General features: G+C 38.5%; 2 protein-coding genes across 8 annotated transcripts in view; one reads left to right on the top strand and one right to left on the bottom strand.

Moving 5' to 3' along the window:
- Positions 1 to 762: 762 nt before the first annotated feature.
- git2b (G protein-coupled receptor kinase interacting ArfGAP 2b) lies at positions 763 to 14,765 on the bottom strand. 4 transcript variants are annotated; one of them, XM_011481807.4, is made up of 20 exons: positions 14,375 to 14,724; positions 13,796 to 13,929; positions 13,577 to 13,689; positions 11,849 to 11,954; positions 11,574 to 11,660; positions 11,351 to 11,481; positions 10,561 to 10,655; positions 10,427 to 10,472; positions 8,996 to 9,047; positions 8,778 to 8,850; positions 8,597 to 8,694; positions 8,386 to 8,497; positions 7,458 to 7,609; positions 7,216 to 7,368; positions 5,035 to 5,244; positions 4,807 to 4,896; positions 4,212 to 4,291; positions 3,294 to 3,446; positions 2,086 to 2,149; positions 763 to 1,961 (listed from the first exon to the last, which is right to left on the bottom strand). In XM_011481807.4, exons 1-20 carry the CDS (start codon positions 14,424 to 14,426, stop codon positions 1,752 to 1,754), a joined length of 2,211 nt encoding a protein of 736 aa, XP_011480109.1. In that variant the 5' UTR covers positions 14,427 to 14,724; the 3' UTR covers positions 763 to 1,751. The 4 variants fall into 4 exon arrangements, with proteins under 4 accessions (XP_011480109.1, XP_011480110.1, XP_078812393.1 ...); XM_011481808.4 differs by having other exon boundaries at positions 8,996 to 9,044; XM_078956267.1 differs by lacking the exon at positions 4,807 to 4,896 and having other exon boundaries at positions 14,375 to 14,765.
- Positions 14,766 to 17,637: 2,872 nt separating this feature from the next.
- The window catches only part of sgsm1b (small G protein signaling modulator 1b), a 41,503-nt gene continuing 40,309 nt past the window's right edge, over positions 17,638 to 18,831 (top strand). For 3 of the 4 annotated variants that reach the window (XM_004074916.5, XM_078956263.1, XM_078956264.1), the window contains exons 1-2: positions 17,638 to 17,824; positions 17,917 to 17,960. In XM_004074916.5, the coding sequence (XP_004074964.1) occupies positions 17,818 to 17,824; positions 17,917 to 17,960 (51 nt within the window). In that variant the 5' untranslated portion in view covers positions 17,638 to 17,817. The remainder of the gene's footprint in view (positions 17,825 to 17,916; positions 17,961 to 18,831) is intronic. The other variant, XM_078956265.1, reaches the window with a different exon arrangement.

Here is an 18,831-nt window from a genome sequence, read left to right as displayed (position 1 = left end):
ACTAAGTTTTGTTTATCAGAGTTTTTCAGTGACACTTTTTAAATTCTATAGTGGCGGAAATGGAATGTAGGTCATTTAAACAAGTATTTTTTTTTGTCGTTTAAAAAAGTCATTTACACTTTTTCTTTAGTTTAAATGCCAAATGTGGATTCTGTAGTTCTAGTTACCAACCTATTTCTTGTTGATAAATGTTTTTCTTTGAGCATCAAAGGAGCTGCTTGTTTAAAACTTAAGATCCCTTTTAGGTTTGGTCCAGATTTTCTTTTATTGACTCACTGTGCTTTCTGGCTTTGAACCTGACAAGTGAAGATAAGCATCAGCCCCCAAAAAATAACCCTTAGAAGTTGTAAAAAAAAAAAAAAACTAAAAAAAAAAAAAAACAATCCTAAAAGCCTTAATTTAGCTTGGCGTTACATCATTTTAATACAGAAAAAAAGTCACGGAGGCTGAATGAGAGCACTAGAAAAAAAAGTGAGACTCTTCCCTTTGTGTTAAACTACATTTTAAAACCAACACCTTTGATTTGACTTATGAAAAGCAAGCAGAATAGTTTAAAATGCATATTTATAATAAAACTGATTTGTTTGAGCTTTTTTATCTTAATCGGGGTGGTGGTCTACTAAAAATATATTTTTCTGTAAATGCATTCCACCAACTCTTAGTACAACCTGAGTAAAATAAAAGCAGAACGAGGCGAGCTTCAAATCACCTTTCCACCTCTGGATTGAACTCCTGCGGCTCACAGCAATGATCTACCACAGGTACACTGACGGCATGGTTACCTTTATCACTGGCTGTAAACAAAGCAGTACATGTCTGACCACACAAAGCATGGTTAAAACACTGAGATACAGCAGCACACCTTACACACACACAAAAATTGACTAGATTTACTGTGAGCTAAGACATCCCAAGCATAAACCATAAGCTTATGAAAATAAACACTGATATTTCATTAGAGGTATGACATACAGTTTATAAATAGACTATCATTTGTATTACTCAGATAAAGAATTGCATGGATACATACATCTTATATAATTGCATAATGCTATAAAATTCAGAGTGGGCTTCATACACGCCATCTTTATAAGCAAATCTTTTTTTTTCCTGCACGAGCACACAAACACAACATTGCAGATTGGCTGTAATGTCCTGCAACTACTGATATTTTGTCAGTCAATACCTCTTTAACGTGGAGAGGACACATTTGCTGGATATTTGTAAAATCACAGTTGCCTAATTAAACAAACATGGACTCGAAGCGAGCAGCATTGCCACGATTTGTTCAAGCAACACTGTTGGAGAAAATTGAAGTGGAAAATAAACGTCAGATTTTTGGGTTGGAAAGACATTAGGCCACTAAAAGCACAACGTGAGTGTACTACAACTCTACAGGGAAAAAAATAAGCCCACACGCACACACACATGCACACACACATACAAAACATTGCACTTGGAAGTTGAGTGGTTTACATTTGTGAGGTAAGACATAGTAACAGGTTTACTCCAACCGATGAACACAGTTGTGTTCACGTGTGGATGAAATAAAGGCAAAACAAACAAGCTTTGGACTGATTGAGAGTTTTGCATGGCATCCTATTTTAAGACATGATCACATCAAGCAATGGATGTGCTAACTTTCACTGATTCCTATCAGAAAACAAACACTGATTATTAAAGAAAACAAAACAACATTTGTGAGGAATAAAAAAAATGTAATGAATGCATCAGTAATGTACAGGTTCTAGTTAGTTGGTGTTCTCTTTGGTTGTCACAGTAACGAGCTGCTTGGCTGCCTTGGCAATATCATAGGCGCACTGGATGACCACCTGAGTGACTAGCTGGATGTCGGATGGGGAAGGACTGTGCTCTGCAGCCTTCTGGCACTCTGCGTGGAGCCGGCTGGCACTGGAGGTCAGCAGAGAAAGAGAACTCCGCACCGTCTCCAAGGATGGCCTCTGTTGAGGAGGGATGGGGGTGTTATAGGGGGATTGATGAAGATTTGATGAAAAAGAAAAAACAGTTTAGCTAAACGACATCACAAATGGAGCACCAGGAAACTGGCACAGAGCTGTTGCTTACCTTTGGAAACAAGGTCGCCATTTCTGTCACAGCCATGCAGATCTTTTCAGAGCAAGGTAGAAAGCTGTGGCAGAAGGATTTGATTACATGTCACCTATTCAGTTTTCAAACACACTGTTGTCGTCTTAAAGTCCCTTTTCTATTGTTAAAGCGTTTCCCTTCAGTACATTTTTACATACATGATTTATTGTCAGACTTCTACAAGCAATTTCAACCCCCCGCAAAACTATCACACATCCTTAATAATGTGACTTCATAAAAGTATTGTGAAGTCTTCAGAAAAGACTCTTAGAATCTGCTTCATTGAACGTACTTTGCATTATTTACTCAGACTGCTGTTATGAGATGATACATAAACAGAATTTATGACTTAAAATGGATAAAGAACAAGTTAATTTTTAACTGAAAAGCAATCACTAAACCTTTGCTTAAATTGAGGACCTGTAACGAGTAACAACTACTTTCCTACACTGGAACAATACTATTGTTGTAAGGAATCAAACATTAATCGCCCTCTACTTAATGTAAGACCATGAAATGAGATTCTTCCAAAACTTTGACAAATTTTAGAACCAAGGTAATATAAAGGGATTTGATTTGTATTTATGTTGACTATGTGTGTTACCAGGCTGAAACCTCATCTTCCGATGAACAAAGACTGGTTCTAGGAGGACACACACGTCTAAATGTAGGTTTTTTTTGTTTGTTTTCAGTCTTACATATTTGTTTCTTTCAGCTTGTTATTGGTCAAACATTTAAGCTGGCTGTGGTTTTGAGGGAAAGCGGAGTAGTGTGTCTGTGTGTGTGGGAACATGTTGGACTGACCTTCATCCCATAGATGTCTTTTTTTTAGCATTTTATTATCACAACGAAAAGCCAAACTTCCTTTTCTTTCCTCTCCTGCTTCAAAGAGGAGCTTTTCCTTCCACTAAGTCAGCTGTTTGTGCCGATGCTGGTGTTTTTTTCCTCAAAGTTTTCTATTGGGAAACTTTGAGGAGATCTGAAGTTGTTCTTCCAACCCTGCTTGCAAAATCCCACAGTATGAACCAACTTTTAAAGACTCTAGAGGCCCCCTTCACACTGAAATGACTGTAAAACAAAAAAACGTTCTGACAACTGTGCTTTTCCTGAACATTTTTGTAAATGAAACAAAAAAAAAGAAAACAATGTCAAAACCTTTAACTGTGGTTGTTTGTAAGAAGTCTCACCTTTCATGTTTGGTCTCCTGGGCAGCTCTCAGAAGCTCCTGAATATTCTTCGTTATCTGTTCCGTCTTACAGATAACATCTTCAGTGCAAGGCAGGGTGGCATCCTCTTCACCTTCCTCCTCTGGATCTCCTGCTTCAAAGGCTGCAAGGGGACTGCAGAAAAGATATTTTTAAATATAATGCCCATAAAAGGAGACAGAAACAGATAAAGTGAAATTTCTAAAAGCATATAATGGATTTATGAATAGAGCCACAAGCTAAAAGCAGCATCATGACACTCTTCGGGTTGAGTTTAGGATATTTATCATAAATAAAAATAGTGGACGTTTTCATCAAAGCTGGTTGGTTAATAAACAAAAGTGTGTTAAGGTGTGCATTTGATGCATGAATTATGTTTGGTGTCTGTTAGGGTTATGTAATTATCATTTGCTTACACACTATTATCACCATGATATGATTGTCTAAGTTCTATCCTTCAGTAAGAAAACAATGACCTAAAAAGTTCTGATTATACATGAATATGATGTTCCTGTACTGCTTGATTGAATGACCTACTTTTCTGTTATCTACCCCGGCCACCGATAAAACCAGACTGGATTTACTGAGAAGGCAAAACTCCTCTGTGACAGTTCGCGCTGACACAGACCGAATCTCCTTCTGTAGAAGTCTGGCAAACGTTCTCATCTCCTGTGTGGTTCTTCTCTTTATTAAGGAAAAAGTCAGAACCCTGAAAGTGTCAATGCAGCATTTCGCCAGGCTTAGCAGATTTGCTTAGAAGTGTTGCACTTTTCTGCCAAAAGTGCGACTTTGTACTCCGGAGCAACTTCTTTATGTTTTTTGTTCTTCTTTGTTATGCAACCAATCAATGCACATCGTGAGCAGTAAGGTGGGAATTGAACCTTAAGCGTTCTGACTCACCCAGCCTCCAGTTCCCGGTGGTTGGGTTTTCTGTCATAGTCATTCTCCAGCATGCTGCTCTGTCCTCCCAGGCTGCAGCCCTAATGGGACACCAGTGGATTCCCATCAGTACAGTGCTACACAAACGCTGCTATGATCGACACGCTTGTTCTCACAGCAACTGCAGGTGCACCTGATTTAGAATCATGCATTTCTGACAGAGGTATTTCATGTAAAGCAGAAAGAAGAGTGGTACACGATCAGTTCCACATGTGTCAGACAGTCATTAGTATATGCAAAGACGTCTGGATGCTAACTGAAGGTTTTGTCAGTGTCTTTTACTACCGAGCAAACTGTGAAAAGCCATTCTATCTTCCATGGGAACCGGACACGGATGTAGTGTGATCTGTCAAACAGCTGTGGTGCAGCGTTTCAGCAGCTCTGGTGTTTACTGGGGTTACTCAGATGACTGAACTGTAGCAGAGGCACTGCTGTGCATGCATGCTGCTAAAAAAGCGATTCAAAGACGCAGGTCAGCAGAGAGAAGACTGCAGGGGAACAGTTCCACCGTCCCCTGGAGCTGCCTCTGAGGCGAGGGGGACTTTCGGTACTTAACCCGTCGAGATCTCTCATCCCTCGGCCACGACAGGGGAGAGGGGAAGGTAGGGAGGGAGGAGGCAGCTGTCCCCAAAGGACCCCTACCAATCTAGAAAGGGGTCAAACCAGGTTGAGAATTCTCTACTGTGATGCAGTCAATGATGAAATAAATGAAAAACCGACACCAGCCCAAAGCCAGGCACTGTCAAAGAGCAACAACTGGCAGCATCCGAGCTCCTGTGCTTACATTGGAAGGAAAGGGTTGTAGGATGACTCCGTCGTCAGGCCTAGGTGGTTCCAGTCTATGGGAGTACTGCCTTGGAGACGAGCCAGTCTCGTACATGGACATGGCTCGACCTCCACGGCACGAGTGACGACCCAAGGGTCCGTGGGGTTGCTGCTGTCTGCCGGGGCCTTGCCAACGCAGACTTGTGTTTTCAGTCTGCAGGGAGCTCAGCTGTGGAAGAAAAAACATGTTTCAGTTAAAGCTTTGCCTACGGCCTGATCTCACAGAGACACTTCTATCATTAGAACAGAAACAAGACTCCAAGTGTTTTTTTATTGCTTCTTTCTGAACAAAAACATGTATTTTGAGTTAAATACTTAAGATAGCCCCATTAGAATTTTCCACTATGTTGGTTACCCTTATTTATAGAAAAGCAACTCTGCGACTGAACAAAAAACACACAAAAGAGAACTCGTTCAGTTTTGGGATTTGGTTGGTCAAACATGGTAGCTACCTGCATCACCGACATATAAGTGCAAAGTACAAGTGGGATTTAGATCCTATTAGTTAGGTCTGATGCAACATGGGAGTATTTCTCTCACATAAAACAGAAGGATCCAGTCAATTTATGCCTCTGAAAAAGGTTGTACGTGTGGTTGGAAAAATGAAGGCTGAAACAGGTCAGGCAGCAAGTATTTTTAGTGTAAATAAAGAATATTTTGAGGAAAATAAAACAACAATGCTGTTTTTAAAGGGCATACTCCATGCTTTTCTTAAGCCTTTCATAGTAAACTATATCCATACATGTGAACATGTATTACTTTGGGCACACCAAAGAACAAATCATTTATGAAATATGAGTTATTTTCGTGAACTCTTTTCCTTCTCAGAAGTAAGACGACTCGATCTCTGAGGCACCGCCTTTCGCTGGCGTCTCCCACGAAAACAAACAACATCCGAATTGTTGTAAAGATGGACATGCATACCATTTACCTGCCTTTAGTAGCCCCAGCGTTTATTCTATCACAGACAGAATTTGATGGCTAAAAGGTTCATTTTTCGGTGTAATTCTGTAAAACAATAGTTTAATGTGTCTGTTGCAGATGAAACGGTTCTTTTAGAGATTATGTTTGGAGTGAAAGGCACAAGCCGTTTATTTTTTCGAAAATACCATTTTTTTTAACCTCTTTTATTTCCCTTCTTCAGGCCACACATGACTGGTCAATTCATCAGTGTTTGCGCGTAGCGGGTGGGGGTGAGGAGTGGGGGCTTCGTTACATGCGCAGCAGCAGCACGTGATCCAAGTGTTGTTGTTTATTTTGTCTTACACATTTTAATTTGCATTCTGTTGTTGTGGTTGCAGTGTTTTGTGTTGTATTGTTTCAAATTTGTTTTAAATGTCATATATGTCTCAAATATCATATACCAGTAATTAAAAGTTGAATTGTAATATAGTAGTTTTTCATTTTTATAATTCATTTAGAATGTTTTATCTTTACAATAGCGTAGACATATACATATATATGATCAATTTATTTCATTTTGAAATGATCTTATAACTGTATAGTTAGATTTGATTAAATTAACAACTTGAATCAGACTGATCAGTTTGGTTGGATGAACCAATTAATCAGTACAGCCCTAATCTGCATTTTTTGCTATCAAAAAACTATGTTAATGAAACTTGCAGTAGCAGCATAAACAAAAATCCACTTTCACCCCTGATTAAAACTTTTTCAAAGCTCCTTAATTCTGACAAGGACATTATGCCCCCTAGTGTTCATTCTTTGGAAGTGCCAGAAGCTTCAAATTGATCATCTCGAGTCTCATCTTTTCATCTATTTCAAGTGTTCCCAGTGGACTTTAAATTATAATTTTGTTGTTTTTAGGCAAAATAAAATAAAAACCTGTGTTGTTTTCTAGGACATAGATTCTGCAGCATTTCCTAAAACCCAGCCAGACTGACATGAAAGTACAAGGTAGATGTATTAATGTTTTTTTCCCTTCAAGATGCCAGCGCTTGGAACTAAACACATTAGCTTAATCTAAACCCTTGTACAATGATAAAATGTTTTTATTTTAGTGAACATATATTCTTGTCTTCAAAAAACAAAAGTTTATCAGGAAGTATAGTTTGTCACTCAAACAGACCACCAGCAGGAAAACCCATATTTTGCATGAGTCAAAGGGAAACGAACTAACCTTATTCTGCATCACCCGCAGCTCTTCACTGAGGTGGCAATTGACTTTCAGCAGCTGCTGTATTTTGGCTTCTGATGCAGTCAGGGCACTCTTCACCTCCATAAATTCCTGAACTGTTATAGGTCCATCAGACAAGTCCGAAGACTCTGAGCTCTGCAGCAGAAGATATATAAATGTACAGAGTCCAGTTTGATTGACACAAAGAGCCAGGCCAGAGGACGAGTTTAAGTGTAGAGACTGACCTTGGTGCGTCCATCATTGCAGCTGTCTCTGCATGTCGCTTCCAGCACTGGGTCTTCATCTGAAGCCACACTGTCATAATCTGGCTGGTCATTATCTTGGCTCTCACTGTTATGGCGACTACCAATTCCCTGCAAAATCAGCTCCACATTTTCTGGAAAAAACATACAACAACTATAACTGTAGCTACATAAACACGGAAAATTGTGGGGTATTTTTTGTTTGTTTGTTTGTTTACTGAATTTAGACATCTATGTGCACAAATAAAAGCAGGCTTGGACATAGTTTATAAAGAGGGACAGATTTGATGAGGTGAAAATGTTTAAAGGCAAACTATTCAGCCTGACATTCTTGAACTATTTCAATAACATAAAAATGCAAATTAACGTGTTTTTTTTTTGCAAAGGCACACTTTTCATTTCTTCACATAAAAAACAAATACATTTAAATGTGTTTTTACCAAAAGGACAGAAATTTTTCACACAGATCATTCCCAGTTAGCTTGTTGTAGTTAGCATGTATCGTCTGGCAGTCCCTTGTGATATTGAACTCCTTGAAAACAGCCAGAGTCTCTTGGAATATTGGACAGACTCAGTCGTGTTATATTTTCCTGGAAAAATACTCAAATTTCTACTTATCCTGGAAGAAGCTGCCCTTGCTGTGAACCTGTCTTTTTTGATTGACAGTTGACATTTAAGAAATGAGCTTAAAGGGTCACAGTAGGATTCCGGTGACATTGTTGCCACAGGTTTACATCAGCTTAAAATGTAATTTAGCCAATCACAATCAATAAATCGTACAAAGTTTTAGAAAACCCTTTGGGCCGTACATTATTGATTTTATGAAAGGAGTCTGCGAGCCGGTGGAACCAACAGTTCTAAAAACCTCATAAAATACATTAAGATGGGAGCAAAAAACACAAGTTTATACCTTTAGGGCTTTCACAGAAATTACCCCACTGCCGTCGTTTAGCGTCTGTTAGAATATCAATGACCAGGGTGGCAAATTCATGAGCACTAAATCGTGCCAATTTCTGACGACCCTAAAGGTGCAAATTTAGAAAAGGAAATAATAAACTACAGGTACCATTAAGCTGAATTCTATTGAAAAGTTGCATAGCTACACATACTTAACTATTCACCTGGTTTCTGGTTGACGAGTATTCAGGATTTACGGGCAGAAAAGGCACAACAGTGGTGTCTGTTACAAGTGTGCTGTGGTTCTGAGTGGCCAACCAGACTGGAAAGAAGAAAAGATGCATTTAGCTCTAGTAAAAACTCCAATTTAAAGTCCGAACTTTTTTTAATTATTAATTATTCCACCTGCATCCGTTTCCCTTCTGTCCACTTCATCATAAACATCCATGGCAAGTTCTTCAAACTGGTGGTTATTTAACTGTAGACATGAACGCACAAAAAAATAACCAAAGAACACAAAAAAAGCTGAGTTATGGTTCTATTTTAGAACGGCTGCATCACAAGGGAATAAAAGGAAACATTAGTAAAGCCACAGGAAAAAACTGAATCTATAAACGTCTCACCGATTGCAGTTTCTTCTTGGCCGCTTTTGCAAACTCCGACAAATCCAGACTGCTGTGGAGAAAGACGTTTCATTTATTTATCATTTGTCCTGCTGAAAAAAAATTCATACGATCAGGGAACGTGGCAAAAGGTACTTACTTATTTCTAATCCAATGAAGCACAGTAGAAAAAATACACAACTGTAACTACAAAGCTCTACTAACATTATATTTGCCAAAACTATAATCTAATTCAGGAATGTAGTCCGATTACTAAAGAAAATATCTTTGCTGGTGTTTCTCCTCCATCACAACCCTCCAAGGTTTAAAAATATTTTACTACTTAGGGTGGGGCGATTTGATGTTTTTCTAATATTTCAAAATTATTTTGACCTTTTCCCAAAACATAATATTTTATAGATCTTAATTTGATCAAACCTTCTCTAAAAATGCTTATAATATAGAAGTTAGCATAAAATGCATTAAAATACCAAATGGGTAATCAAAAATACAATCTAGTTTATATTTAACTATTTATTTTGAGCTACTCCCTTATTTTTGACAAACTAAAAAAAAAAAACCTCACTTTTGGTAATTACGCACTCATGGATATTTAAAACGACAATTAACCACAAGAATCTGCTAGAAAGAGATTTCAAAATAAAATGCATTCCCTCGGCATAAATGTTAAAATTGATCGATTAAAAAGGTAAAATAGAAAGAAAAAAGCTACAGAGCACAAAAGAAAAATCAAGAAGTTTCAAAACGAAGGTTAACATGAGACAATTACTTTGTAAACATGCTGCACACAGTGAACTTAAATCTTAATCAAGCTCAGAAAAAAACAGCTAAATAAAGGTAAAATAGTCATGTGATTTTAATTTTTTTTTTTCATGTTGGCCTAATTTTACAAGCAAAAGGGTTGCAGTCCTTTGTTTTGTGGCTAGCTAGCTTGTTTTGCATTTTGCTGCCACACAAATCCCTCTTGTTGTAGAGAAAAACATTTTTTGAAGTAGGATCAGATCTGTGGTGAGGCTCCCACTTTGTTTATTGTTTTACTGCATTTCTTGCAGATAATTACTTTTTTAATGGCTCCACAGAAATTGTTTTTTCAATTAAAAAAATAATAATCTGACCCATTTCTTCCCACTTCTTTTTAAGCTCATACATGCTCTTGATGCTCCTTTTATTTTGCAAACTAAAACTAATTTGTCCCCAGATGGAACAACACCCATGTGCAGAGAAGTTTTCTGTCTGCTGCTGAGAGTGAGACAGGAGAAACGTCAACAAAACTACAGAAATCACTTGTAAATAGTTTAAAACATCCTCCAGTTTATCATACGCTCTTTTTAGAAATCTCCCATCAATCATTTCAAGATCCCTCAAGTATATTTGCTACATTTCCCAGCCCTTGTGCAAACATGTAGCAGCAAAGTGAAGCATGGCTATTACCTGTCTGCCATTTGAGGGATGATGAAATGCTGTCCATTTCTGTGATCTAAAACAGAATTAAAGAGAAAAAAAAGATACAGGTCATCATCTTTTCTCCTAAAGCATCACCTGCGACTTCAGCATCTCACACGTACCTGGTCGTCTCCCACAAAGGTAAAACGTTAAGCGGTCTGTGAGTTCATACTGTATTTCCACAAGCCTCTCTGCCAGCTCCTGATGCCCGGCTTCTCTGCAGAAAGCAAGTTACACTCGTTTAAACACAAACGCTGCTGAAACCTTTCAGGTAACACCAATAAGATTGTTTTGTTAATTTTTCTTTTTGATGTAAACTTTTTTTTTTTCCATTTGTAACAGTAAATGTATATACTGTTATAGTAAAGTTTTGTGTGGTGTTGAGAAGACCATTTATGATGGAACTCAATGATAAGTGTGAAATTGAGAGTTTTTTAAATAATTTGACCAGTTTTCATTCAATGTTTTTGACAAATTGAAGTAAGGACACATTGCTGCTACTTTTACCGGTACGAAGCCCATTGAGACGACTGTTGTGAATTTGGGATATATAAATCAAATTGAATTGAATTTAGTGGAAAGCCCCTAACATTTCACAGAAATAGCACATGTATTTTTGTCCAAATGCAAGCAAACACACACACACACACATAGGATGTTTGTCATTTCCTGCACACTATTGTCTGCTGATGCTTGCAGCTGCACTGCAGGCGTGACGGTTTTAACAATGGTAAAAGAATATCTGGCGGTTTGTTGAGGTTTTTTTTCTCGACTATTAAAAACAAAAGCCACAGGTGACAAATAAACAAGAAGTGACATACTATGCTAGATGTCATGCTCTATACAGCAAAGTGATTTTACATGAAGTTATGACTTTTTATAACAGAAAATGGTACTTTTTTTTTTCTTTACCTTGCATAATCAATGGGCGTTTTTCCACTGGAATCCAGAGCTCCGGGATCAGCTCCATAAACCGCCAGCAGTTCTGCTTGCAGAATCTGACCTGCTTTAGCTGCTATGTGAAGCGGCGTGTTTCCTTTCTCCTAATGTTTAAAAATAAGAGTGTTCAAACTTTAGTAAAAACAGAAACTTTAAATAAAGCAACATTGACTTCTGTTTATTCTAATACACTCACAGGATGGAAAAAGTTGGCCTGTGATCCCAATGATAAGAGCCTGAGGCAGGTCTCCAGGTTCCCTGTTCGCACACTGGAGTGGAGTTGCTAAAAAACAATTAGAGAAATGTACTATTGCTGTAATATAATGAACAGAACTTTAAGACTTTAAAAACTTTAACACAACAAGCTATATTTAGATAATCGGTCTGCTACATCCTCCGAAACAGTATTAAATGAAAAATTAAACTGAACCTACGTTGGGAATATTTCTTTAGATAAAAAAACAATAGTACCTTGCTGAGATCTTTTGCTGCCACACTGTCATCATCCCGGCATGGCATCCGATGCACATATGCTAACATCTGATATTTTGCCTTAATGAACTCTGTTTTGTTAGGACTGAAAAGAAATGATGGTCAAATGATCAAAATGGTCAAAACCTGGATCACTTAGAACTGGTATTTGGTATTATTGGTTTCTAACCAAAACAACCCTGCTATGACTGCCTACAGTAAAACAACAGTACAAAAGAAATATTCATTCTGTGTAAAGAAATGTGAGTTATTTTACAATCCATCACACCAAAAAGTTTATTTTTATATGTACGGCTGATTGATTAAAATACTTTGCAGACAGTTTTTTTTTTTTAAGTAAGACATCCCACTGTTAGTGTTATAAAGCAGCTTAATATATTTTGATTAAATGAAATGAACTGGACTTTCCAAAAGTGTGCCATGGCATCAACTCCTGGACTCAGGGAATGGGATGGTGCTGCTGTGAGTGAAGAGTCTCACAACCAATAGAACACACTATCCATACTGTACTGGCATACATGTTGGCTGTGCTAGGGCACTAACGGTCAAAGTAGTTTATAAATGGAGCAAGGGACACAGAGCTACCAATGCATCGTTTCCCCAACTGATGTGCTCTGAGTGGCCCTATTTCTATTCTGTCCTCCAAATGAGATCAATGCTTTATTCAACGTTCTTTATTCTCTGAGAAAGTTGCTGCATGTCAGGCCTGCTAAATGATTTAAAGACCCACTCTGATCATCTTTTGATCCGTTTTAAAAGCATTCCCAGTGGTATTTTAATTATATTTATGTCATTTTTAGGATGATATTTTATGCTGTTTTAAATCCCGAGTTGCGACTGATGGCGCAAAGCAACCCCCCTCCCACACACACACACATCCCATCATCCATCTGTTTACACACTCTCCTCCTAACTTACAGGTAAAACAAAATTGGCAGTAATATTGGAGCTCTCTAGCTGCACAGCTTTGAGCCCAATTCCAGCTTGGATGAGGAAAACAAAGGATCGATTCATAAAAATTGGGGTAGAGCAGAGATCTTGTGGCCTGCCGCCTGTAGCTCCTATGTCACAGCTACAAGCTTTTTCAAACTGTATATTTTGAAAATTACAGAAATGCAATTTGCACCCTAATTTTCTTTAAATATGTTCTCCATCATTAGAAAAATACCATAAAGGCATGACTTTTATGAGAATGGGTCTTTTGCATTTGCTCTCACTGTGAGATTAAACTACACCCAGATGAGTTTGTGTGTGACTTACTGCTTCTCTTTACTACATAAACCACAGTTTATTAACTCAAACACATTAAAACTCTGCAAATCCCTATAAACTGTTTATCTTGGATGAAAACACCTTGGAAAGTGTATATGTTGTTACCTTAAGAGCATTCACATAAAAGGGAACAGTGACATTTAATGAACTTAATAAATAACCCATAAAATAGGTCAGCTGTGATCAAATAGAGCCAACGTGGTTAGAAGGCTGCATATAAGTATTTCTCTTTTTTTTGCTGTTCCAAATCAGTGACTTTCCAAGTTAGTTAGGGATGACTTGGCATGACATTTAAGGCAAATACGGCCAGCTTTGCATATTCACTGACCGGAAGTTGTCAATAAAATTGTACGGTATTCAAGGAGCAAACAAGCGTACAGAAATCAAATCAGCATTTACAGATGAAAACCTCCAAAAATAAATAAACAAACTTACTGAACTCTGTCTTGAGGGTTAGCTTTGCGTTTCCCACTGACTGAAGAGGAAGGGTCCAGAAGGCTATGCTCCCAAATAGAGTTTGCACCATTTCCATACAATGTCTGTACCATCTATACAATAAAAAAACAGCAATTTTGTAAGCTGAAAATACATTTCACTAACTGATTATTTCAAACATGATGATTAGTTTTAAGGATGCTACGTCCTCCTCCACACCTGCAGCTGAGAGGGTGGCCAAGCAGAATGAGTCAGATGTCGGACTTGAGAGCTGTGTCGCCCCAGACCTCGGTGGATGCTGCAGCATTCGTCGCAGATCAACACACCCCTGTTCACAGACGCCCAGCGTGGCTCTACAACACATTTGAAATTGTTATCCAACTTTCAACAACCACAAATCTGTAACCAAATAGCATACAACTATAGCCGGGAAAACTAAGGGACTAGGCGACATTCTCTTAAATATGTCGTAGAGACACTTTATCTTAAAAGAACAAAATAGGCTAAATAAAGCTAGTTCTGTGCTGATTTGTTACGTAAATATATTACGATACAAACGCCTACAAGCTAGCCGTTATTTTAATAAAGTTCCCGCCGTAACAAGTTTCTCGTTTTCACACACAAACTTAAATTCGTTAGAAAATTGAAAAATCTTACTACTAAAAACGTCAAGCATACATGTTGCTATTTGCTAACAAGTGTCACAGTGCGTTCATTTTACCGGGGCTAGCTAACGTTAAGCGCTGAATAAGGAGGCTAACTGATTAGCATTGACGCTAGCTTGTTTTGCCATCGTACCCGGGGCGCTGCAATCAGCGCAGACCTCTCGGCTTCGCACTCGCTTTGACATCCCTCGGTGGAAGTCCTCGCCGTCCAAGAGCACTGTTGTTGGAGATAAATAACGAGGCGGAAACACGAAGACAAGCCGGGATAGAGCGCCTCGCCAGACTGTACTGTGAGGAGGATCGGTTCTAACTAGCGGCTGTCTTCCCTCCCTCCTCCCGAACAAAGCGACGTCTGTCTCATTCCAATAGAAACCAAGCTTCCTCACTCACACTGCTCCCTTTCCTCTTCCTCCTCCTCCTCCTTCCTTCGATAACTAAACTATTTTACGTAACACCAGTGGCGGTTCTACCCTGAATTACTCCCCGGGCGAGACCCTCCTCTGGCCCCCCCCCCCCCCCCCCATAGAGTCACTTTGTCCATTTATTGTAACTGAAAATACAGTTAGGAAATATTTAATCAAACACAAATAATCTGAAATAAATATTATAAACTACAAATCACACTAATAATACACTAGAATAAATGTAACTGCAGCACTAAGAACAGAAAACACTAACTAAAACCTAACGTTTTGTTGCCTTCCTGATGCAAGCTTGTCAATAACGTCATCATATGAAATCTGCTCCCCCCCGAATGATTGATACTAACAACAGCAGGTTAGTGAGTTGCTCCTGAGACATTGGTGATCTCAGGTATGACTTGATCAACTGGAGTTTTGAAAAGCTAACAACAGCAGCAGCAGCAGCAGCAGCAGCAGCATGCTACCATCACAGCTTATTTAACATTATGAACTAATATACAACAATGAAACACAACAAAAACTTTGTGTTACAGCAGAGCAGACAGACACACGAATCATAACTAATGTTACAAGTTAAGGCAGAGCAAACATTTAAGAAGAAAATCTTAAAAATGATGTTATTTACAATATTTGGGCCTCCTTCAGTTTTGGTCATGATAGACCAAACAAGAGATTTTTCCTCTGCAACGTTGTTGTTGTTGTAGGGCAGATAGCATTCTAATTTAAAAAACGTGCATCTAGCTATGCTATATTACCCTTTTCTTTGTCTCTTTTCTCCTCTTCTTCTCTTTTCTTTCCTAATTGGGCACCAGCTTTGACCTTTTTTCTCCATATTTCAGATGTTTTTGCATTTAGCATAAATGTCCTGACATAGGTATCAAGTCTGTCAACTAAACCAACTGTCATCTAAGTGAACATTTGTTTTTGTGTTCCCATTTTTTATTTGGGCATTTCACACAAAAATAACCAAAAAAGCATGATTTTTTTATACCGTTTTTATACCTGCAGCCCCCCGTTCGTCAAACATTTCCAGCAGGAGCGCGTGCAGCTGCACCCAGGGGCGCCAATTCGCTACATGGCGGCGCAATTTTTATTTTTATTTTTTCATCAAGCACTGAGCCGCGGCCCGCGACCGTTGCCCCCCTGGAAGAAGATCCAGCCAGGTTTGCGCATGCGTTTTGCGCTCCGTGCTCACCTCTCAGGCTGCACCCTTCACCCCGCGCCCCCTCCCTTCTCCTTCTTCACCCCGCGCCCCCTCCCTTCTCCTTCTTCACCCCGCGCCCCCTCCCTTCTCCTTCCCACACACATTTGCGTCTACTTCTCAAAGACAGGAGGGAGCGCAGCTGCGGGGCGGGGGCGCCGCCAGGTTTCAGGCTGTTACAAACTCCGTGATATAAGTAAACCAATAGTGGTGCATAAAGTATTTTACAAGAGCTGAGCCACTGGCGCCGCCCCTCCGTCATTTTTCCGCCCCGGGCGATCGCCCATATGGCCCGTGCCTAAAACCGCTACTGCGTAACACAATTCACTTAACAGTTTTGTCATTTATAACAATTCAGTATTTGATCAACTTAATTTCACATGAAATTAATTAGACGTTCACTATTGCATATAAAGATATTTTTACAGTACAGTACTATAAGATATATATTTATTATTAAATAAATACACAAGTATATATACTAAAATCTGATATTTTACGTAATTATGCATTCATACATCCAGAAGTGTATATGGCATATTTTCCTAGATATTTAAAATTGCTTTCATTTATTACTGACACTGTGATTATTTGTTTGACAAAAATAAAATTTAAGGCAGTTATTTGGTGTATAGATAACAAATGTTTGCATTAATCAGCAATCTGTCCCAAAGCCGACTCTGGAATGCTTAAATCCAAAGAATTATGTTACAATTAATCATAAGGAAAACACAGACAAATAATTGTCAAATCCTTAACTGACGAACTCAGTTAAGGATCAGATGAATAAAACAAATTGCTTTAAATATATGTTTATTTTTTCATAGAGATCCACTCCGATCATCTCTTGATCTATTGTAAAAGTGTTCCCAGTAGTCTGTTATTTATGATGATGCAGTATTAGCCAAAATAAAAAGAATCAAAGCTCTTGTTTTCCTGGTTCCTGTTAAGGGGTAGGAGTTCCTAGAAATTCGCCTGTGGGTGGTGGGCAGAATCGTGGGCGTTAAGTGCCCTGACTTCCCATCATGCCTTTTATTTACACTGTCTCCCACTATTTTACAGCCCCTTTACTGGGCCCAGATTATTTCTATGTCATAAATAGATTAGATTTATGTTTCGTTTACCAGGCCAGGGACAGGCACAGGTCAAGCAGGACACTGATTTGTGCCCTGTTGAGGCTGCTTTGTTTTTTTGTTTTTTCTCTGTCTATTTAATGTTTGTTGTCGTTATTTGTTTATTTAATTATTGTGGATGATTTCTTTTTAGAAAAACATTTTTAAAATAAAATAACTGGGGATAGAGACGGGAGAGGCACAAAATCCCATTTGGCCATGCCTATGTATATCCGGCCTTCCTTTGAATGCATTTCTATATAAATATATTTATTTTATGGATTCTACTAATACTACAGTACCATAATCTATATTTTTATTATAATCAGTGATAACACTAAAATGATATGAAAAGTATGCATAATTGCAGCTATTCGTTATTTACAAACATGAAGTAAGGCATATTTTCTAAGACAATTGAAACACCTTAAATTTAGTACTGACACTGTATGTTTATAATAATAGATTTTAAGGCTATGTCGGATGCTTCTGTTTAAACCATCTAGAATCTCAGATGTATGATGAAAAAGGTCAAAACCTTTGCTTTTTATAGCGAGATTTAAAGGCTAATTACAATTTATGTCACAATGAAACTAAATGGCAAATTTCACAATGTTTGTGTTTGTGCAGCAAAAAAGTGTTATCTTTGTGCGTTGGCGTTATCGTGTGCCTGTGGCTTTAAAGGGGTGGTGGTTCACTTCGAGGTAGCAGATAGGTTTAATTCGGTGGTTTAGAGCACATCAGCCATCCTGGAACTCATCTGTACGCCTAAAATAAAAACCTCCTCAGACCTTTATTCTGTTTCTACTTCCGCCAGAACAGCTGTTCGTGTTCAGCCACGATGGGAGGTACGGCCGCTGTCGCATGATAATCATCATTATTTCTCAGATGGCTTCCAATCATCATTATTAAAATTATTATTGTTCTTTTTCTGTGATAGAGGCAGAGACGCGACAGAAACTGCTACGCAATGTGAAGAAGGAGGTTCGTTGCATTTGTATTTTTATTATTATTGTCTCAAATGTCATTCCTGTTCATGTTCACCGACAGGGATGTGAGCCAACTGTGTGTGTATTTCGGAGGATGCGCACATTGTTTCCCGTTGCTGTCCGCGGCATGGGCCTGGATCTAATCCCAAACCGACTAACGATCAGAGAGAGGCTGATAATCATCAGAAATATTGAGATGGCTCTGGGTTTTGAGTGCTGAAAGACTTGCGTATGAGGATGACGATGATGGTGATTATAATGATGACGATCATCCTGATTACACTGATTTAAATTCATTACTGATCACCCCCTCAAAAATGACCCAAATTAACATTTATTCAGCCTTAATTAGATTGTTTGTTGAAATTGAGGATGATGCTCCAAATTTAAAGGTGTGACCTTGGCATCTTTTCTGCGTAGTTTGTGCTCTAATAGCCATCACAGAGAGCATAATTTAAGCACTTGGTGTGATAAATGCATTTTTTATACAAACATCTACATAAAGAAAGCAGCACATGACACTAACAGCAGAACTGCATGGCTATTTAAAGGAGAGCGAGATGTTTTAGCCATTACTAAGGAAGCTTTGAACCTCCAGATTCTTACTGTGTTCCTGCTCTCCTCACCTGTGACTCATTGCTTAAAAAAATACATGGCTCTTGTGGCTCAGATCCTGCAGCAAGGAGGGGCTAAGCTGCACTGTGAAGATGTAGCATATTGCAAAATGACAAAGGTTTGACATGTTTTCTGTGCACTGATATGTATGAGTAATTACAAAAAAGACTGCATTTGGTGTTTTAATTAAAAGAAACAAAGCAGTGACCATTATAACAAACCCGTCTAAATATGTAGTTTTTTAACATGAT

The sequence above is a fragment of the Oryzias latipes genome, chromosome 12 (assembly GCF_053564925.1).
Source record: "Oryzias latipes strain Hd-rR chromosome 12, Olatipes_Hd-rR_3.1".
Lineage (NCBI taxonomy): Eukaryota > Metazoa > Chordata > Actinopteri > Beloniformes > Adrianichthyidae > Oryzias > Oryzias latipes.
The sequence above is the reverse complement of the archived record's forward strand: the minus strand, read 5'-3'. Positions and strand labels throughout refer to the sequence as shown.

Excerpts from the sequence above, each read along its gene's own strand:
- git2b (XM_011481807.4), bottom strand. The coding sequence starts at position 14,426 with ATGTCAAAGCGAGTGCGAAGCCGAGAGGTCTGCGCTGATTGCAGCGCC. Across the intron at positions 9,048-10,426 it reads ATCCCTCAAATGGCAGACAG|CAGTCTGGATTTGTCGGAGT; the intron begins GTAATAGCCATG and ends CTTTCTCCACAG. Across the intron at positions 8,695-8,777 it reads CAGAAGGGAAACGGATGCAG|TCTGGTTGGCCACTCAGAAC; the intron begins GTGGAATAATTA and ends TCTTCTTTCCAG.